At 55.1% G+C, this 21,559-nt stretch overlaps 1 protein-coding gene across 1 annotated transcript; it reads right to left on the bottom strand.

The window, feature by feature from the left end:
* Nucleotides 1–647: 647 nt before the first annotated feature.
* ERBB3 (erb-b2 receptor tyrosine kinase 3) lies at nucleotides 648–18,329 on the bottom strand. The gene is made up of 28 exons (XM_037514964.1): nucleotides 18,248–18,329; nucleotides 14,346–14,497; nucleotides 13,197–13,383; nucleotides 12,370–12,495; nucleotides 11,643–11,708; nucleotides 11,363–11,481; nucleotides 11,119–11,260; nucleotides 10,339–10,452; nucleotides 10,136–10,256; nucleotides 9,600–9,673; nucleotides 9,335–9,425; nucleotides 8,532–8,737; nucleotides 8,206–8,335; nucleotides 7,926–8,016; nucleotides 7,554–7,708; nucleotides 7,109–7,162; nucleotides 6,409–6,550; nucleotides 5,421–5,540; nucleotides 5,207–5,305; nucleotides 4,852–5,037; nucleotides 4,543–4,698; nucleotides 4,297–4,372; nucleotides 3,991–4,137; nucleotides 3,799–3,896; nucleotides 3,514–3,705; nucleotides 3,303–3,374; nucleotides 2,803–3,097; nucleotides 648–2,331 (listed from the first exon to the last, which is right to left on the bottom strand). The coding sequence occupies exons 1-28, from the start codon at nucleotides 18,327–18,329 to the stop codon at nucleotides 1,808–1,810; spliced, it is 4,017 nt and encodes a 1,338-aa protein (XP_037370861.1). The 3' UTR covers nucleotides 648–1,807.
* Nucleotides 18,330–21,559: the final 3,230 nt, after the last annotated feature.

Below are 21,559 nucleotides of genomic sequence, written 5' to 3'. Positions count from 1 at the left end.
GGCGGGGCCACGGCGGGGAAAATGGGTTAGGAGGCTGCGGGGCAAGGTGGAGCCGCGGCGCGCGGGGCGAGACCCAGCGAAGGGCGGGAGGCGGCCGCGCCCCAGCCCGGTCGTCGGGCCTGCCGGGACCGGCTCGGCCGGTCCGGGTGTGCTGGGAGGACCGGGACGGGCAGGGCCGAGCGCGTGTGGACGGAAACTGGGAGAGCCAGGAGCAGGGACTGACCGGGCAGCCGGGCTCCGGAGAGATTATCCGTGCTCAGCCTCCCCGCTGGGAGGGCGGCCGCACTGCAGAGGGCACTCGTGCTCAGCGGTGGACCTTGGCTGCACCCACGGGAAGTATTCACTTAGGAGAATTGTACCGAGACGTCGGGCTTTCAGTATTCCGCCTCTTGAGGGAGCACATCGATAGGACTTTCTCTAACTTCCCCACACGTGCTGTCGTGTGATTGTTCCTCTTATTCTCAGCTGGTTGCCCCGTAGAGATTTGTAGGAAACCCTTTAAACGCAAGGAACGGTGCACCCTGCTTGTCTTAAAAGACTACCAGGAAAAGTAAGGCAGGAGAAAGCTGCTTGGGACCGAGGATTGTCAGAAAACAGCAGCATACTGTGAGCAGAGAAAGGGGGTGGGTGATGTCTCATTAAAACTTTTCATTTGACAGACAAGAAGCTAAAAGAATTGGCAATTTTATTCAGACACGTATAAAAACAAAACAAAAAAACGAGTGAAACAACAGATACCCCCGGTTTCCCATCTAAGGGAACAGAGGTCTGAAGTTGGGTCTTCTTTCCACCCCAACTGGAAGCTTCCCAACTACTAAATGAGAAAAGCTCCTAAAAGTGGCTCTTGGGACCTTTGTGAATCTGTCCCTTGGGTAAGAAGTGAAGATCCTTTACAGCATGTGTAGATCATGATTTACACAAAGATGTCCAATTATTTTTCCTTCTGACTAACCCACCCTCCTACTCCTTCCTGAGATGAAAAGCTGGGTATAGAAAGAGGCTGTGGTTGTTGGATTTAGACTTGTTTCAGTGCAAAAACAAGAAAATGCCCCTTACAAGAACTTCTGGTTTTCCTTGCTAACTTACAGTAAGAGCACATATTAGAAGATAATGAATACTGGATCTGCCACTACATTTACTTAATCTCTTTAAGGCTCATTTTTCCTATATGTAAAAATGAGATGATACTCAGCTCAGAATTGCTTTTCAAACAGAATTGTTGTAAGGATTCAATGAGATAATAGTAGTAAAGTTCAGCATGATGCTTTTTGCACACAGTGTTTCATTAACGGTAATCACTATCTACTCCTAACCTCTTCATTCCCCAAAACTTTAAGCCAAAATTTCCTTCTAGGGGGTTAAGAGTCATAAGCCACAATTTTACTTTCCCTGCTGAGTTTCTCCCCTTTCCTCTTCCTTAGGAGTCTGATGAGAAACAAAGGCACATTTGAAAGGCTAGTCTCAACAAGCCAGAGCCTGAGAGAAAGGGAACGGGGAGTGGAGTAATCCTTCATATCTCCAGGGAGTTTGCCTGAGGAAACTGAGGAATGGGGTTGGGAAAGCACATAAAATAGGGGAAAACCTTCTCCTTTCCCAGGGTTGGGCAAGAGAAGAAAGTGCACAGCTGGTTACATACCACAAACATTTTGTGTCAAAGTGTTAAAAGCCTCCAAAGGTTGACTGGAATTGTCTAGGACTAGGGAAATGGAGCTGGGACCTGGAGAGAGAGGGGCTCGGGAGAAGAGGGGTACCCTCTAGAGGCACTAGCTGCCATTAAATGTTCCCTGAGTGCCTCAGGGAGCAGGGGTTATGTTCTTTGGGCGTTAGCCTTGGGGAAAAGCCTGCTATGCCAGTAATCAGGGTTATCGAAGGCAGAGTCAGTCGCTTCTAAACTACGTAGAGTTTTGAGGCGGGCATAATGGACATGGGGGGCATGGTGTCCAGGCCCCTGGAAAGCTCTCATCTCTTCATAGCCTTGCTCTGCTGCTGGGGAGGCCCCCATGGCTGCATAATCTCCCCCAGCACTGCCGCCACCACGCCGCCGGTTCATGTATTCATAGTCCTCGTCTGGAGTTGTGCCGGCACTGGGCGTGATGGGCACAGGGTTGAGTGGGCAGCTCTGCGTGCTGCCCAGAGAAGCACTGAGGTCGGAGCCCACATCCATGTACTCATAACCCAGCTCCTCGAGGGAGCTCGGCCTCGGGTGCCGAGGTAGACTGTGCCTTCTCCGGTTCATGTATTCATACTCCTCATCTTCATCATCTTCTTCAGTACCCAGGACAGAGCTGAGGCCCACCGAAGAAAGGGTGCCTTCCCGGGAGGAGGGAGTACCTGGGTGTTGAGAGGGTGGGTATATGAAGAAAGTCATGGTAATAGGCAGTGGGGAGGAGGGGACAGTTGGGAAAAAATGACTAGGGAGGGCCTCCCCGGTGGCGCAAGGGGTTAAGACACAACCTATGAAGCTGTCCGAAGCCTCCGCAGCACAAGTTCGATCCCCGGGCTGGCCAGGGAGCTACCCACATAGCGCAGCAGACCTCTCCTGACTCACCCGCTGCTCCCCTCAGCAATCTGCTTCCGTCAATCTGCCTGTTCTGTTCCCCACTCTGTCTCTGGTGAATCCTCTCACCCCCCCCCACACACCTCCGGCCTGTACCCAGTTCTTGTATGCATAAATAAATCAATCTTTGAAAAAAAAAATGACTAGGGAGGGTTATAATGAGAGAATAAAGAAGGATTAAGAGGACCCTGGAAAAGGATTAGAGACACTTAGAAGGAGGGAAAGCCCCAGCAAGAGTCAGGCACCTTTGAGGTGTGCGTCTGGCATGACATAACCATTGACATCCTCCTCCTCCAAGCCTGGTGGGGACAGTGGGGTGACAGGAGTAAGCAGGCTGTGGCGCTGGGAGTGGTAGGCGCTGTCTCCGCGCGGCCGCGGGCTCCGGCTCCGACTTCTGCACATCGACACTTTCTCCTGCAGCTCAGCCTCTGAGCCGGTCACGTGGCCCTCGGATGACTCTGATGCCAGGCGGCCCCGTGGCACTGGGTGCAGAGAGGCTGGACGCGGGCACCGTTCACTCCCCCCACAAACTGCCGGCTCCTAAGGAGGAAAATACATAGAGATTAACACACAGGAGAGAACAGATACTTACTAGGGAGAGACTGGTTATTCCTCAATGCCTTCTTTTTTTATAGGACATTGATTAAGCCTCGAGGGTTCCTGAAGTCTCCCACACTACCCCCTATTGGCCCAAGACACCCTGCTACCCACCCTCTCAGCAGCTTCTTAGAAAGATGAGCCTTACCTGGCAAGCCTCCCCAAGATTACCCTGGTTCATAGGCATGTATCCAGAAGATGGACTTAGAAGGTTCTGGTTCTAGAATGAAAAAAAAAAAAGGAAGTTTAGATTAAGGGAGAAATCTACTCTCCACGGGCATCATACTTAATTTAGATATCCGTAGGGTTTAGGAGGGCTCAGACACGCAGAGGACAAGGGTGCCAGGACAGTGCCTTACCCCACGTGGCCGGGTAAGTGTTCCAACCGGCAGGCTGAGCGCAGAGCCCAGTGCTGCTAGGTTGTCTTCCTCCGCCTCCAGGTCCAGGTCCAGATCCAGGTCCAACTCTGGCTCCAGCTCTACCTCCTCCAGTTCCTTGTCTGTCAGAGCAGGGGCCTCCGCCCCAGGGGGAATGCCAGACCCACTCTCTCTCTGCAGGGGCAGGTGATTATTAAGGTAGAGATCCTGGTTCCAGCCAAGCCCCCTTTTCTCCAATCTCACTCACACCCCTTAGTCCCTACTCACCTTTATGACCAGGTACCGTGGTGGATCTCGGGCCATCCTGGTGAACTCATTGGCTAATTCTTTAAAGGTGGGGCGGATGTTCTCATCGATCATCCAACCTGGAGGGAAGGTTTCGGCAGTAAAGCCATAAGCAGCGTGAAAAGCAGAGAGGGAAGTTAGTTACAAAATGGTTGGGATTGGTAGGTGACTCACACTTGACCATGACCATGTAGACATCGATGGTACAGATCTGGGGCTGTGACAACCTCTCCCCCTTCTCCAGTAGGTCTGGGACTTCAGCCAATCGCAGTCCTGCATACGGCTCTGCCCCAAAGGTCATCAGCTCCCAAACCGTGACACCTGGCATGGGAAGACATGTCCAGTTGATGGTAAAATAGTAGATAAGGTGGAACTTGATCTGACACAAGGATCTGAAGGGCTTGGAGATCCTAAAGGGTCTCAAAAGCTAACTACAGACTCTGGGACAGCGCTGCACGGGGGGCATCCGGATGGACTGACCGTAGCTCCAGACGTCACTCTGATGTGTGTATTTCCCAAAATGGATACTCTCAAGGGCCATCCACTTAATTGGAGTCTGGAGAGTAAAGACAGAGGTTGGTTTCCACAAATTTCTTAGCACTTCTAAACACCAAGTGCTCCATCCTCCTTTTATGCAGCACCAACTTGTCTCTGAAAGAGCCCACGGACCCCTGCCTCTGCCGTGCCTGGCCCCCACCTCCTACCGCAGCCCTTATGTCACCTCACCTTGGCCTCACTGTGTAGCAGCTGCTTATCATCAGGGGGCAGCAGGTCAGCCACCCCAAAATCTGCCACCTGAACCTGACTCGGTGACTTGAGTAGCACATTTCGGGCAGCCAGGTTCCTGTGCACCATACCGTGCTCCTCCAGATAGTACATACCCTAAAAAGGAAGACATATTCTCAGTGTTCTCAGTGTTGGGGGAAGGCAGAATCACCCCTAACCCCAAAGACACCTCAGAACTTCAAGGTCCCTGCTGACTCCCAGCAGCCCCCAGCCAGGCAGTCCCATCAGAGCACTCCAGGCTCCTCTCACCTTGGCGATCTGCACTCCCCAGTTGAGCAGCAGCTGTGGCCCCAGCGCCGCTTGATGTTGCCTCACGTGATCCAGCAGGGAACCCAGTGGCAAGTACTGAGTGACGAGCTGCAGAGAGGACCCCGGGCACAGCCCCAACAGCCGGACAATGTGGGCATGGTCTAGGCTGCCAATGGCCAGCATATGCTAGAAGACACAAAGGGTCAAACAGGTTCACATACACTCAGACCAGGGGTCCCCCAACAATTACATACATCAACACACGGCTAACAGTATCTGTTAACTACGCTTCTACAGGATTATTCTGGTCTCAGCCGCTCTCCTATGGCACACGCAGCCCCCCTCCTTCACTTACATCTGTCACAGATTGAAAACTCTGCCGTCCGCTCTTGTCCTCGATGACTTTAATGCAGACTGGAATTTTGATTGATTCCCCCTCAGGGATCCACACTCCCTGAAAAGTTATGGGCAGGAAGAAGTCCAAGGTTGAGGGTAGTCCTTTCCCTAATCGTTCTTCCCTTTGCCCTGGGTCCTGCCCCCGCCTGCCCAGATTCCCGTGGGCCACTTACTTTGTGCACAGTTCCAAAGACGCCCGAACCAAGAACCTTAAGCTTCCGCAGCTCTGTCTCTTTGAAGATTCTGGCCAAGACTTTGTTAGCTTTCTCGCTGGGGTCCAGAGGTTCTATGCTCTAAGAAGCAGGGGGAGAGACTCAGGAAAGTCCACGCCTACATCCCACTCCAACCCCTCCCCACAGGGGGATGCCAACAGCAGCAGAACCCAAAAGGATAGGGGCAGGAAGAGAAACTGTCTTTAGTCTTTGAAAGCATTACAAGCACATTGCGGATTAACCCTAACTTTGAAGAACTCTTTTGTGCTCCAGAGATCGAGTATCAAGAGGTGTTCCCTTTGATGGGGGAGAGTTGATAGTGTCAGCCCCTTGGGGACATTTATACGATTCACTTTTCAAAGTGCTTTCATGTATATCATCTCCTTTCACCCTTATGGCCATCCTGTCAGGATGATTGTTAAGATTTCCTTTTATACATGCAGAAATTGAGATACGTGAAGGAAGGTAATTTTTAAGTTGTGGCAAATTAATGACAAAATCAGGAATAGGTGGCCTCCCTGGTGGCGCAAGGGGGTGAGCACTGCACCATGAAGCAATCCGCAGACTCTGCAGCACGAGTTCAATCCCCAGCCGGCCAGGGAGATACCCACACGGCACGGCAGACCTCTCCTGTCTCGCCCGCTCCTCCCCAGCAGTGTGTTTCAGTCAGTCTGCCTGTTCTGTTCCCCACTCTGTCTCTGGTGAATCCTCTCACCCCCCACATCTCTGGCCTGTGCCCCAACTCTTGTATGCATAAATAAATAAATCTTTAAAAAAAAAACTTTAAAAAAAAATCAGGACTAGAATGTGTGCCTCCCATTTCTCAGGCCAGAGTTCTTCTAGTGTGCCATATTACCTCCTTGAAGAAAGGGATCAAGTCTCAGGGGAAGGAAGAGGCGCTGAAAGAGTGAGGATACAGGGTACTTTCAAGAATAAGCAGGGCACTCACCTCACCCCTTTCCAGGTAGCGCCGCATAGCCCTTTTATTCTGAATCCGGCGACCACGCCAATAGAGAAAAGTGCCTCCCAGGATCAGGAAAATCACTGCCAAACCTCCTACCACTGTTAAAGCCATCGCTAGATGGGTTTTGCTGTGGGACAGGGAATCCAGCATTATCTTGGGCTCATACCTCCCTTACAAATGTCATTTACACCAGTACCGAAAGTATGTTGCAGGTCTGGGGCAAGAAGAGAGCATTCACATAACCCGGACCCTTGACACTGGAGAAATTAACCTAAATCTGGATCCCTGTGGGCTAGAAGTGAATTTTAAGAAAGGAAGGCCAGGGCCTCCCTGGTGGCACAAGGGGTTAAGCCTCAGCACTATGAAACTATCAGCAGCCACTGCAGCATGAGTTCAATCCCCGGCCAGGTTGATGACCCACAGGGCGCAGCAGACCTCTCCTGTCTCGCCTACTGCTCCCCTCAGCAGTGTATTTCAGCCGGTCTGCCTGTTCTGCTCCCCACTCTGTCTTTCTTGTAGGCATATATAAATAAATCTCGAAGGAAAAAAACAGGAAGGCCAAAGCCTGGACTCTTGTGTCACCGAGGCCAGCGATAAGAGATTCAACTCCTGTCAGCAGGAAACCGCCCTCTCCCGTTTCTCCCCCAAATGTCCCCAGTTTTCTGATGCTCTACGCTCTTCCTACCTGATCAGCACAGGTGTTTGGCCTGAACAGTCTTGCAGTTCTGGTCCTTTACACCTAGGGAAGAAAGTCACGTTCTTAAGCGGGGGAGCTTGGGATACCCCCACAGGAGGCTCAGTTCCAACAGCCTCAACATACAGCACTGTTTCAGGCCCGACTCTGCTAACCCGTCCTGCAGCCCACAGCATATTCTAAGGCCAAGTGATCTCCATTTCTCACTCACCAGCCTTTCATGAGCCCCTCTCGTGAATGAAACTTCCCTGATTTGAGATTATTCCAGGTTCCCAAAATTGTGGTTTAATTTTGTGCTGAATTGCCCCTTCTTCTACACAGCTGGGATGATTTTTAAATCATAGTTCCTTTTTTCTGCTGCCCTCGCCCTACCTCTCCCCCTAGTTCTATGCTTCTACTCGCCCCAAGCCCCTCTTCTTCACATGCCATCACTGACCCCTGGGTGCAGTTCTCATGACAGGGTCGACATTCATTCAGAGCATCTGGGTACTTGTAGATGGGGCCCTTGGCACCAAGGACTCCATTGGGGCAGCTGCTCACACAGTGGGGTCCATCCCGGAAGTGGGCACAGTGGGCACAAGCATCAGAACCCTGGGTGGAAAAGAAGGTCAGGAAGAATTGGACCCCAACGTCAATTCCATAAATACTTCCAGAAAGACCCACCCAGCCATTCAGGATCCTCTGTCCACAAACCCTAGATGATCTGGCCTCCTTGTGCCAGCCTTGAGATTTGGCCATATCCTTCTTTAGATCCTCCAGTGTTGCCCCCACCCGCCCTTCCCTCGAGGTTCTGGGGCTACTACTGTACCGAGCCATTGCACGTGGCAGTGCCCTCCATGGGCTGGCATTCCGGGTGGCAGGAAAAGCATTCCGCCTCATGGGCAAACTCACGAGGCTCCCTGGAGTGGGCGGTAAAGGGAGGTCACTTCCAAGTCCTGAGCTTTATACCCTGATCCCCCACGCACAGGGCCTCATTCCCACCTCAGCACATGCAGGTAGTTCTCTAAAGGCTTTCAGTTGCCACCTGAACAGCTCCATCCCAGGGGCACACCCTCACCCCCTCTTGACTCTATCTCCCCTCACTGTACCCATTCAGAAAGTTGCAGTGGGTCACACAGACACCTCCTCGGCTGAAGTTTCGACAAGACAGGCACTGGCCAGGGCCAGGGCCCCAACATCCTCCAGAGCAGAGTGGGTCACACACTTTGCCCTCTGCCACTGGAAAGGAAGGGGTGGGTTAGGAAGGTGAAGTTTCCTAACAAGCACTCTCCTGAACGCCTCATTATTGCTTTCAGCCTAACCTCCCTCCCAAGCCTCCATCTCCCATCCCGACTCCTACTTCCAGGGCAGAAGTTTCCTCACTGCCGCCTTCCTGACTCCCACTCGCCACCACCCAGCGGGCCCTGTCCCTTACTGCAGTCTTTGGGGGCCCGATTATCCTTGATCTCTAGTCTCTCCTCTGCAGGACCCCGAAGCAGCCTGGTCCAGTTCAGAGAATGGTGGTAGCAAAGCTGACGATTGGAACTTATGTAAATACGCCCAGCACTTATTTCTTTCAAAGATCGGAGGCCTAGAGATGTTACATTCAAGTTCTTCATGATCAGCAGTGAGAAGCCCCGGCTGAGAACAAGGAGACAGGATGAGACGACAAAGGGAAAGTTGACCGTGCAACACCCCAGCTCTTGTATGCATAAGTAAGTAAATCTTTAAGGGCCTCCCTGGTGGCACAAGGGGTTAAGCACAGCACTATGAAGCTGTCGGCAGCCTCTGCAGCCCGAGTTCCATCCCCGGCTGGCCAGGGAGCTACCCACATGGCACAGCAGACCTCTCCTGTCTCCCCACTGCTCCCCTCAGCAGTGGATTTCAGTCAATCTGCCTGTTCTGCTCCCCGCTCTGTCTCTGGTGACTCCTCTCACCACCACTCCTCCCGCCGCACCTCTGCCCAGTACCCCAGTTCTTGCATAAATAAGCCAATCTCTGAAAATAAATAAATAAATCTTTTAAAAAAAGAAAAGAAAATTGACTGTGCAGTGGGTTCATTCAACAGATTTGCTCTGGGATAGTCAGACCAACCAAGAGGGACTCCCTCCTCCTTTTCCCCATCAAACTCAGACCCTTGAGGCCTGCTAGATGGAAGAATGCCTTGTATTTCACTCAAGGATGCCTAAGAAACAGGGCCATTGGCCTGGAGAGGTTACCACCTCCGCCCTTACTTACTTGTACAGGCTTCTGCCCCCAATGGTTGTCAGGTTGGAAAAGACACTGAAGTTGTGCATGTGGGGAGGCCAGGACTGGATGTTCAGGTAACCTGAGGGGTTGGAGGGAGGCACATGAACAGGGAGTCTTCTCCCCTTCCTCTTTCTCTGGTTCTCTTGCTCCCTTCCCCATCGCTTGAGATGTGATTTTACACGTAGTCATACTGCAACTTGTGCCAATGGTTCATCTGTTCCTCTCAAAAAAGGCAGCTTCTCCTCCTACTCACCTGTGATCTCCCGAACTGTCCGGAAGATATTGAGCTTCTCAGGGTCCAAGGCAGGGATCTTGTGCCAGGGATCTCTGAGAGAATAGCAAAAACCAGTCAAAAGGGTAAAGGTAGGGGCCTCCCTGGTGGTGCAAGGGGTTAAGTCTCAGCACTATGACGCTATCCACAGCTACTACAGCAGGGGTTAGAGCCCTGGCCAGGGAGCTATCCACTGGCACAGCAGACCTCTCCTGACTCGCCCGCTGCTCCCCTCAGCAGTATATTTCAGTGGATCTGCCTGTTCTGCTCCCCACTCTGTCTCTGGTGAATCCTCTCATCCTCCCGTGTCTCTGGCCTACACCCAGCCCTTATGTGCATAAATAAATAAATAAGTAAAAATAAATCTTAAAAAAAAGCACTGTCAGGTCCTTTGCAGCCTCTAAAATGTTAACATTTAGATTCCTAATCAGCTCCACATGGGAAAGGTTGAGCAATGCAGTGACCAGCGAGGGCGAGGGGACAGAAGGAGTCGGGGATCAAGGAAGGAAATCTCTAACCCATTGAGGCCAGTGATAAGAAAGTCCAGGTTGCCCAGGATCTTGGTGCAGTTCACAAATCCATCAATGTTGCTGGAGTCCACAGTCTGCAAGCGGCTGCCCGCACCTGTCCCCTCACAGGCTACAAACACAAAAGAGGTTCAGAGAGGGAGCTAAGAAGCCTTGGGATGTGTCTTCACCAACTCCTTGCATCTCTTACTCACCTTTGGGGCAAAGCCCCCCGCAAGGTTCACATATCTTGAGTCCATGTTTATCTACTTCCATCTTGTCAGGAGGACAGGCCCTGACACAAGATGTCTGATCCACCACAAAGTTATCTAGGAGAAAGGAGAGCACCACTGGCGGTGAGGGAAACTGCCAGCTTCCCACTGAGCCCCTCAGCCGGCCTCTGGCTCCCTCCTTTTCTGAACTGGATTTGCCCTAACCTACCATCTAAAGATTTCTTGAATGCTGGGCCTCCCTGGTGGCACATGGGGTTAAGTCTCAGCCTGTGCTATCCGCAGCCACTGCAGCACAAGTTTAGTCCCGGCCAGAGGGCTACCCACATGGCACAGCAGACCTCTCCTGCCTCCCCGCTGCTCCCCTCAGCAGTGGATTTCAGTAGATCTGCCTGTTCAGCTCCCTACTCTGTCTCTGGTGAATCCTCTCACCCCCCACATCTCTGGCCTGTACCCCAGCTCTTGTATGCATAAATATTTAAAAAATAAATAAATAAAAATAAATAAAGACTTCTTAAGTACTGCCCTACAGAATAGAAAGTCCCTTGCTCTCTGCTGCTGTAAAGAGCAGAACTAGGAACAGTCGCTGAAAGTTACGGAAGTAGGTGGAGGGAAGGACAATGGGGCTCTCTCTGGCCATGGTTGGATGATCACAACCACTGCCCTGTATATCCCCCATTTACCACCCAACTTGATCCCTCTGCTTCCTAAAAATGTCTATAATCCTGGTTCCATGACCACAGTTACTTCCCTCTGGACACTTACGAGGACAACTGGCTACACAAACTCCTCCATATTGATACTTGGTGTGCGGATTGGGCTCCAGCTGGAAGGTCAGCTTGTTGTAGACAAGAGGCTGTGGACACTGGCGCACACAAGCTCCGCTGTCATTGAAAAGGCGACAGGCCTAGAGACACAGATCCACAAAACTCACGTTATGTGTGCCCCTACTTCTTCCCCAAAGCCAACACCCCCATCTCAGAGCCCAGAAAATAGTAAGAGTACGTACAAAGCAGTCCGTGTCCTGAGGGCCTGAGCAGCCCCCTGCACACTCATCATGACAACACTGGTTGGGGTTGGGCCCAAAGCAGTGACCATTACACTGAGGGGCACAGATGGTCTTGGTCACTATGGAAGGAGAGAAAGCAAGACCGTCAGGGCGTCTACTGCTGTATTCTGAGGCCCCCGCTCACCCCTCCCTCTCCCCACACACCCCACCAGTGTCGACAAGTGATAAGCAGGGACACGAAAGGGTATGAGTCTGAAGAACTTAGAAGCAAGGAACCCACATGTCTGGCAGTCTTCCGGTCCAGGACCCCAGCATCGCCCCTTGCAGGCCTCATGACAAGGGGAACCTGTGGGAATGGGGGGGGGGGGAGGAAAGCAACATAAGGGGCCATCAGGGCCCAGAAAAACTTGCTCGAATCAACAGGCTATGATGTCAGCACACAGGCACCCCAGTCCCCGGAAGGGAAGAGCCAGGCAGTGTCCCTCCTAGCCCTGCAGAACTGGGCTGGGCTCAAGTGAACCTGTCAACAAGGGGTGGGGCCCCGCCCCCACACCACCCACAGGGCAGGGTGAAGGGGAGGCGCTGGGGCTTCGCCAGGCTCAGCTTCAGCCCCAGCCCAGGAACCTGGTTCCTCCTTAGCAAACTGAGTGTGTGTGTGTGTGTGTGTGTGTGTGTGTGTGTGTGTGTGTGTGTGTGTGAGTGGACAGGGGCAGCAGCTTAAAGGTGGGGTCAGTAGGTCCCCAGGAAAAGAGCATGTTACAGTGGAGACAGAAATGGATGTGGCGACTAAACATCTGAGGACAGAGATCTTTTGCTCCCTTTCTGGACACAGTGCTGTGATTTAGATCTGGGGGGCTTATCTGCTCCCTCCTGCCAGGCGCCTAGGGTCTAGGGTACGAGGTGTCTGTTCGGTGGAGCGGGTGGCTCCGCTGAGGGATAGAAGGACAGCGGGAAAGGAATCAGCCTGGCTTGCCGGGTCGGGGAATGTCTTGGGTGCAGCCACTCACAGATCTTGCCATTGTCTTTCACCACTATTTCCGCATCTCGGTCTCTCACGATGTCCCTCCAGTCGATTGTATCCATGTGGCAAAGTTTATCGTTCTTCTCAATGTAAACACCCCCTGACAGAATCTCTGTGGCAGGGAAGAGAAGTGACGGGGCTAAGGACTACAGCAGGCCTCCTCTGCCCGACCTGCCCGCCAGTCCAGAAGGACACCTGAGACTCAGGTGCCTGGGGAAGGGGCAGACAAATAATCCAGTTAAATTCAAACTGCAGAGAAGCCTTGCCTAGTAAGACAGAGGAGGAGCCAGGAGGAAAGAAATTCCTGCCTCCTCAGACACCTGTCCGGATCCGGTTTAGCCAGTGGGGGAGGGGACGGGGAAGGAGAGGCTGCTCCTGACTCAACACCCCCTACCCCAGCACTACCTGTGTGTTTTCAAACCAACTGGGTTTGGGGGATGGGGGTTAGTAAACAGCGCCCGGGTGGCTGGGTGGTATTTATCCCCCACTTCCTTCGGTTCCTGGGGGGTAGGGAGGTAGGATTCCCATGAGAAGAGAAAGAGGGACATCCAGGAAAACCACACTTTAACATTTAAGGCACAGGGAACAGCTCCAGTTCTGGCCCCATCAAACAAAAGACCCTCCCCGCTGGGGCAGAGACCCCAAACCTCCTACTGGGGCCCTCTCGTTTGAGGAGTCATGGCCTCCAGACCACAGCGGTCAAGGCGGTGGGCACCTTGAAGGGGCACTTAGAGCAGTCTGGGTCCCTGTCGAGGAGGTGCCTGCCAGGAGGCTGGCTGAAGGGCAAGACCCCAGGAAGCATCGGGAACTGACCGGTGAGCTGGGTAAAGCGAAGCTGGCGCAGCGCGTGGCTGGAGTTGGTGTTATAGTTCAACATGACAAAGATGGCGAACTTCCCATCGTAGACTTGGGTCCCGCGCACCACTCGAAGGTTGGGCAGCGGCAGGGTAGAGAACTCATTCATGGCCACGAGGACGTAGCCTGTCACCTCTCGGATCCACTGGGATGGGACAGAGTGTGTCAGGGAGGGGGCGAGAGGCAACGGCCTCAGCCCCCCTCCCTCCCTAAAGCATCGCAGAATCCCCGGCTCCAACTCTTATTTTTTTTTGGGGGGGGGAGGCAGCACGGTCACGTGGCTGCGTCCCTGCTGCCGTGAAGACAGCAGCAGAAATGATGGAGGCGTCCTAGTCTCCGACCCTTTCCTCCTCAGAGCTCCTGGTGTCAGTGTTAGGGGGAAAGGCTGTCCTAAAGCTGATTCCACACAGGCTTCGTGGACTCCTCCCCCACCCCAGGCCAAGCCAAAGACACTGGGAACTCCAAACCCCATCCCCACCCAAGGGAAGGTGGCTGGGACCTGAGGGTGGGGTGAAGCAGCCAGGTTGGTATAAAGCCAGACACGTGGGCTTTGGAGGGGGGGTCCCCCATTTTGGCTCTCCACCAGCTCCCAGCGTCCGGCCAGCTCTGAGAGTGCCTTTGGGTTTCCAGGTCATCGGATCGGGTAGGACGCATTAAAGACTTTATTTCCCTATTTTCTCCCTGAGTTGTCCATTTTCCTTATTTCCCTTTCCCTTGTCAATAAACCTTTTATGAACCTTTTGTGTGTGCCTGCAGTGGAGTATTCATAAGTCCCTTATAAGCGCGCGGGTGAGGACCCACAGCCAGGAACGCGTTCAAAGTCGGGGCTGCTCTGTAACAGCTGGAGGACTCTTGCTTCTTTAGGTTGTCTCCCCAGGTGACTCTCTGCTTTAGTCCCTGGTGCTCCCGGCCCTGCCCCTCCCGCTTCCCGGGCCAGGCCCTGAGTCTCCCAGGCTATGACTCCGCTGCAGGCCCCCAGAACACACAGGTCTGGACCTTGGGAAGGCTGAACTCCAGCTGGGGGTAGCCCTGAGGAGGGGGAGGCGGCTGCCCTGGGGACTAAGAGCAGAGCAGGCGCACGAAGGGAAGGGGGTCGGGCATGCAAACCTGCAGGAAGGAGAGGTCGGCGTTGTGTCCTGTGAGCACAATCTCCAGGTTCCCCATCACCACCTCACACCTATCGTAGAGCTTCTGCAGCGTCAGGTATTGATTCTCCGCATCGCCAGTCACGCTCAGCCCGTTCAGAGTCCCGGGACACACTGGCAAAAGCGGAGGTAACCATGGCTGAGGGCGCCACGTGCGTTTCCAGCCCCCTGCCCGCCTCCCCCGAGACCCCTCCGTTGCCTCTCAGTCACATGCAACGGGGTCAGAAGATGGTTGCTTCCACCCTCAGCCCTGGGGGTCTGCATGACGGTCTGTGTTGGACTGAGAACCTGCACCTCCACTCTCCTCAGAATCCCATCCCCCTGGACAAGAAGGTGAAAAGGTTTCCCTTTTCCAGCAAGGCCTCTTTCAGATGCTGTTTTGGGTACTAAGGGGTTAATCAACAAGGCGGTGGAGTTTTTTCCTCTCCCTAGAAAGAACTTAGAAAAGGACCACAACTGGGTTACCCTCCACTCCCCTCCCCCCTACAACTAGGGCATTTACTCCTCTCCCCCCCACCCTGCCTCTCTCTAGGTCCTGGAATAAATATCTCTTTGGGGCTAACACACAGCCCCTATTGTGTCTCCTGAGGGTGGGATGGGGGCAGAGGGTGGGGGCAGTGCCTGGGGCCACAGGCGGGCCCACAATGAGGCAATTCTGTCTAGGAGGAGGGGGCTGCCCCACCCTATCCCCAGACACCCAGTCCTCAGCAGCACCCCCTCCAACCTCAAACCTTGGGCTCAGACAAGTGACCTCACTAGAGGGGGGAGCTTTGGCTGGAGGGGGGGTGTTTCAATGTGAGCTTTGTCTTTAAAACTGGAAGATAAGGAGTTAGTTGCCTCCCCACTCCAGCTCTGGCGTCCCTTTTCTCTGCCCCTATTCCAGCTCACTCCATCCCCCTCAGCATCACACTTTCCAACCCTAAAGTATTTTTCAGCAAATACAGAGCAGCCTGGATGGAAACAGCAGCGGACTCTCTGCATTCTAAGTCTTCCAGCCAATGTCATTGTCAGAGGAGATTCAGGGCCTCCCTGGTGGCGCAAGGGGTTAAGACACAACCCATGAAGCTCTCCGCAGCCACTGCAGCACGAGTTCGATCCCCAGCCAGGGAGCTACCCACAGGGCATGGCAGACCTCTCCTGTCTCGCCCACGGCCTCCCTCAGCAGTGGATTTCAATACATCTGCCTGTTCTGTTCCCCATTCTGTCTCTGGTGAATCCTCTCACCCCCCAAACCTCTGGCCTGTGCCCCAGTTCTTGTATGCATAAATAAATCTTTAAAAAAAAAAAGAGCTTCATTAACAAGGCTTCCCCATGGCAATCCTCATTTGCATCAGGAAGAGCCTAGTAGACCCAAGGTGCTAGAGGTATGTCAGTCTTGGGGGTTCACTTGACCTAGTGAGTATGGCAGACGTGGGACCATGGGAAATCCTGAAGCCTGAATCCTGAAGCCTGTCCTCTGGCTCAGTGAAGAGCTGAGAGGGGGATGGGGGTTAGTAAACAGCACCTGTTCCAAACACCACCCTTCCCCGGGGCAGTGGCAGCCTAGTGGGAGGCAACAGTGGGAATGGGAGGGAAAGGGTGAGGGTAAGACTCCAACTTCTCATCCTCCTTATACCCCTGTCTGACCACTTGGCCTGTAAGGGCTCCCAATCCCTATCCCGCCCCACAAAAGCAAGCAGGTGGGTCAGACCCAGCAGAAGGGTAGGCCCAGCAGGAGTTAACGGGCTGGAGCTCCCAGAGGAGGCTGGGAACTCCAGGGTCCTAGGGCTGAAAAGAAAGCGACTAGGACTAGGACGGTTAGTCATTTCTCCAACAGCCCCACCCTGTGCCCCTTCCTGGCAGGACACCCTCTCTTCCAAGTTGAGGTGCCAATCATTCTGCCCAGATAGAGGAACCAAGATTTCTGTACAAGGAAGTGGTGTGTGTGTGTGCGCGTGTGTGCATGCACGCACGTGTGTACATGCACATACTCCCAAGACACAGACACACACACACACACACACACTGACGAACATGTACACTTCTGTGCTGGCCCAGAAATCTGTGTTAGTTCTGTCCCTGGGGTTCCCTGTTGGGAGTACTGGAAGTATTTCAGTGGCCACTTCCATCTGTCTGTCCGTAGGTGTCTGGGCAGACTTTGTGCTGGGAAGGCTACAGTGTTGGAGGGCCCAGCTCCGCCACCCTAAGGGTAAAGTCCGTACAATTCTTTTACACAAACAGGGAGCAAAGGCCTGGGCGGGAAGAGAATATGAATGCCTCTGAGGAAGAACCAGGCAGCCTGGGGCGGACGCAGGAGAAAGGGAATCCTAAAAATCCCTGCAGTACCCAAGGCCGGGACACAAGGACGGACAGAGTCATGCACAGACCCTCCTTTGGTAGAGCGCACTGGGGTGGGTCAGAGCAAGAATCTCCAGCCCCTCCTCAAGCAGAGGCCTCCCTCCAAGATCCCCCACCCCCATCACAGCCAGGACAAAGGGGCTATAGAAGCGCTGAGACAGGGCCGGATGCCCAGAGGCTGCAGGACCCAGATAAAGGGTACAGAGACCCAACCAAGCCTGCCTCCTGTCTCCTTGGGGAGGGTGGCCAGGATCTGGGACGCCCGGGTTCCAGGTTGAGGATTCCAGGGGTCTGGCTGGGACAGTGTGACAGTCACTCTACTGGCCCCTCCCACTCCGGTCCCCAGACCCCCGCCCTTCCCCAGCTGGGAGTGTTCACTTCCCCAGATCCAGGGTCTAAATTTAGGCCCAGCAACTGTGGGGCAAGCACAGGTGTTTCTCCCACTCCCACCCTGGCCAAGGGGCCCTGGCTGTGCCAACCCCCAAGCAGAGGTCTGGGGGGAGGGGAGGAAGTCAACAAATTCCTCCAAGGCCAGCAAGGCCAGCACCCCTCAGGTGCCTGTGGTCCCAGGACACCCCCAAGGCTGGGCTCGGATGTCCTGGGAGCGGGAGAAAGACCAGAAGAGCAATCTGACCCTTGCGAGATGCCGACACACAGCCTCAGACAAGCAGGGGAGGGGTGGGGAGGGCCAGAGGTGCTGGGCCCGGGACACACTCCCAGGGCAAGTCTGAGACGTGGGCTGAGAAGGTGCCCTGCTGGCTACCAGTCAGGGGCGAGGAGAGAGAAGCACCTACTGGAAGCAAACCCTCCAGCTTGGGCCCAAGCCACGGCAGATGCTCAGCGAGCGGAAGCGGGCGCCGTCCAGGCGCTGCCACAGACCGGCTGGTCAAAGGGGGGACCCAGGCAGACGGATCCTGAGGAAAAGGTGTTTTGAGGCCGGCGCCCGGCCTCGCCCTGATGCCACCTGTACTTGGCCCTCGGGTTCACCGCAGTCGTGCCCGGGGCAGGCCACTCACGGAAGGGGAGGCGCCACCCCTGTTTTCCAACATCAGAAAACAACAACTCCCTCAACCCTTCCACAGCTCCGCCCTGTCGGCAAAACAACGAAACTGGAGGTTGCCGAAACCAGGGGGGAGGGGGCCGGGGCGCAAACCGAGCCTCCCCCTAGGGCCAGGGACGCTCCCTCCAAGCCTCTCCTCACGCACCCCGAGCGGAGGTCCCGGCCCCTCGGGCACAGCTCCGGGGCGCGCGGGCTGCGTCCGCCCCTTCCAGTGCGCCCTCCGGGGAGACGCTCGGGGGTCGCCGCGCGCCGGGAGGTGACAGCGTCTGGGTGGCGGGGAGGGTCCGGGACGCGCCCCCCGCGCGGAAAACGGCGCAAACCCACACAGCCGGGGCGGCCCCGGGGGTCCCCGTGGGCCCGGAGTCAGCACCCCCGCCCGGCGCCGCCGAGCGCCCGCCCGGCCCTCCCGACGCCGCGCGCCCCGCTCGGGTCCGGGCTCGGAGCCGCCGGGCGCCCGCGCCGCTTACCTGCCTGCGAGCTGCCCACCTCGGAGCCGCGGGCCAGGCCGAGCAGCAAGCCCAGCACCTGCAGCGCGCGGCCCGCCCTCATGGCGCCCGGCGGCGCGCAGGTGGTCGCCCCGGCGGGGCCGCCGCGCTGGGGCTCGCGGGGCCACCTGAGCCGCGGCGGGCGGAGGCGGCGGCCGCGAGCGGCGAAGTGCGCCCGAGCCGGAGCCGGAGCCGGAGTCCGGGGCGGGCCGGCCGGGGCGGGGTGAGCGGGCGCGAGCGCGGCGGGGCGCGCGGGGGAGGGGAGCCGGCCGCGCCCCCTCCGGCGCGGGTCCGGCCCCGAGCCCGCCCCCGGCCGCGCGCGGCCCACGGGCCCGCGGGACCCGCCCCGGGGGTCGGGCCGCGGGAGGGCGCGGCTCCGCGCGCCCCCAGACGCCCCCGAGGGGGAGCGGTGCGGGGGGTGGGGAGACGCCGAGGCCCGGCCCCCAGACCGCCGCCGCGCCCATCCGCCACCCGCTCGACTCCCCGAGCCGGTCGGGCCACTTGGGGTTTTCTCTGCGCGCGCGAGCGCCGCTCCCGGGGCGTCTGAGGGGCGGGTTCGGCGGGCGCCGGGGCCACCCCGGCTTCCCCGGGCGCCCCCGACCCCGTCGCCCCTCCGCGCCGCGGGAACCCGAGCCCCGAGGCCGCGTGAAATCGCGCCGTCTCCGGCCGCGTCCGCCCCCAGCCCGGCGCCGGCGCGGCCTCCCGGGGGGATTTGGCGGGGGGCGGGGGTGGCTTCCAGCCTGGGAACAGACCCCGAATCCCGCCTTTTTGTTTCCCCCCGGGGGGCTCCCGCACCTGTCGCTGTCCCCTCTGCTGCCCCCCACGGCCGCCTGGGAGAACAGCTGCCTCCGCGGGTCCGCCCGCGCCGTCGGGGCGGCGGGAGCCCCTGCCGCTGAGGGGGGCCCGCGTGGGCCCGCGCCCCGCCTTCGGCGCCTTGCGAACCCCCGCGCGCTGGAGAGAAGGGGCGAGCGACGAAGGGCCCGCGGAGAGAACGCTGGGCCTGAGTCCCCGGCACCGCCGCGTCGGATCCCGACCCTGCCCGGAGCGGCCCGACGCCCCAGAACCTTGCCGAGCCCCAGTCCGATCCAGCGGGCACCCCCTGGGGCCAGCGGGCTAGGGAGACCCCACAGGGCGTTGCTTTCCAAATCCCTTCAACTGGCAGTCGGCATCTCCCAGAGTCTAATTTTTTTTTTAAGATTTATTTATGCATGCAAGAGCTGGGGTACAGGCCAGAGACGCGGGGGTTGAGAGGACTCGCCAGAGACAGAGTGGGGAGCAGAACAGGCAGACTGGCTGCAACATGCTGCCGAGGGGAGCAGCGGGGAGACAGGAGAGGTCTGCTGCTCCTTGTGGGTAGCTCCCTGGCTGGGGATCGAACTCGTGCTGCAGTGGCTGCGGACAGCTTCATAGGTCACGTCTTAAGCCACCAGGGAGGCCCCCGAGTCTAATTTTTACCCCCGATTTTCAAGCCTTAAGACTTCCAAGAACTGTCGAAGCTCGATAAAACGCTGCGACCTTCACCCTTAAGCCCAGACTGGGGCTGAAACCCTTTAAACGGGCCGGGTGTTGATATGCAGCCTGGAGGACGCACTCCCAGCCCGGGCTTGCCTTTGCCCCCGGGGTGTTGGCGGGACCCGACCACTTGCAAAGGGATCACGGTAGTAATAGCCACAGCAAAATCATTAACCTACATTCATTAATACTTCATTTAGTAGCACTTCCTCAAAGAATGTGCCAGATCAGGTACAAGTTACCTGCACTAGGCGACGTCGTCTTCCATTTCACAGAACGGGGAGTGTGTGGCTTCCCAGGGAATGAGGGGTCAGGTGGAAAGAGGCAGGGGTCCGCTTTTCGTCTAGGGCTGCTCACCTCACACAAAGCCTGAGTCTGACCTGCTTGGAATCAAATTCCCGTCGTGTAGCTGAGCTAATACCTCCTACCTATGGGGACTTGCATTTTACTCCTCTCTTCAAGCTGTGTCCCAGGTCCTCCTTGTGAAGGAAGAAGCCCTCCTTAATTTCCTTGTTTATAAAACAGTTATATTTACTTATAAGATTGTTGTTTGAATTTAATGAGTAAAGGCCGGGAGAGCTCATAATTATCCTGTTGTGCTTGACCTACAAGAAGCATTCAAAGAATGCTAGTGTATTAATTCCTATTATTACCAATCTCAACTCCCTTCCCCATTAGAGCCCCAAGGTATGTTGCTGGTATCCATTCTTCAATACTTAGGGAAATTTCATGCTAAACATCAGGGATATAAACACCGGATAAGTAAGAGTCCATCTCTGCTGGTGTCTGCCCTGATGGAACAAGAGAATATAAATGAATGGAACCGTATCAAAACAAAAAGCTTCTGCACTGTGAAACCCATCATTAAAATAAAAAGACAGGGGCCTCCCTGGTGGCCCAAGGGGTTAAGACACAACCTATGGGGCCTCCCTGGTGGCGCCAAGGGGTTAAGACACAACCTATGAAGCTGTCTGCAGCCTCTGCAGCACGAGTTCGATTCCCGGCCAGCCAGGGAGCTACCCACATGGCTCAGCAGACCTCTCCTGACTCGCCCGCTGCTCCCCCCAGCAGTGTATTTCAGTTCATCTGCCTGTTCTGTTCCCTACTCTGTCTCTGGTGAATCCTCTCACCCCCCCCATACCTCTGGCCTGTACCCCAGTTCTTATGTGCATACATAAATAAATCTTTTTTAAAAAAAATAAAAAGATACATACACACCCATGTTCATATGTATTTACAATAGCTAGGATATGGAAACAACTGGAGTGCCTGACAGAGGTTGAGCAGATTAAGAAGACGTGCTATATACACACAGGTGAATACTACTTGGCCATGAAAAAAGATAAAATCTTGCCATATTCATGGATGGAACTTGTGTCTAGTAATTTCTCACTTTCACTCTGTATTTTGTTTACTGGCATCTTTTTTTCTTAGCCATGCTAACTAGAATTTTCTTTCTGTTTCTGTTTGGCTCATTAATTATATTATTCTCATTATCCTTATGTCTTCCCTATGTTTCTAAATAGATTTAGCATGGTAGCTGTACCTTTTAGACTTCTGCATTGCAGCGTACTGTTTGTCTGCATGGTGCATCAATTCCTGAGAGGATGTATTAAAATCTGTAGATGTCACAGTTGATTCATTTTTGAGCTGAATGCGTTGTTCATTAGTTTCCAAACTTTTTGTTTCTTACAAATGTATTTAACATTCTACATTTATAATTAAAGTTTTAGTTGTATCCTAGAAATGTTTATAAGCTTTTATCTAGTTTTAAGTTTTTAA

Source organism: Talpa occidentalis, unplaced genomic scaffold (assembly GCF_014898055.3).
Source record: "Talpa occidentalis isolate TD23 unplaced genomic scaffold, MPIMG_talOcc4v2.1 talOcc4.16, whole genome shotgun sequence".
Lineage (NCBI taxonomy): Eukaryota > Metazoa > Chordata > Mammalia > Eulipotyphla > Talpidae > Talpa > Talpa occidentalis.
Note: the sequence above shows the minus strand (reverse complement) of the source record. Positions and strands in the feature narration are given on the sequence as shown.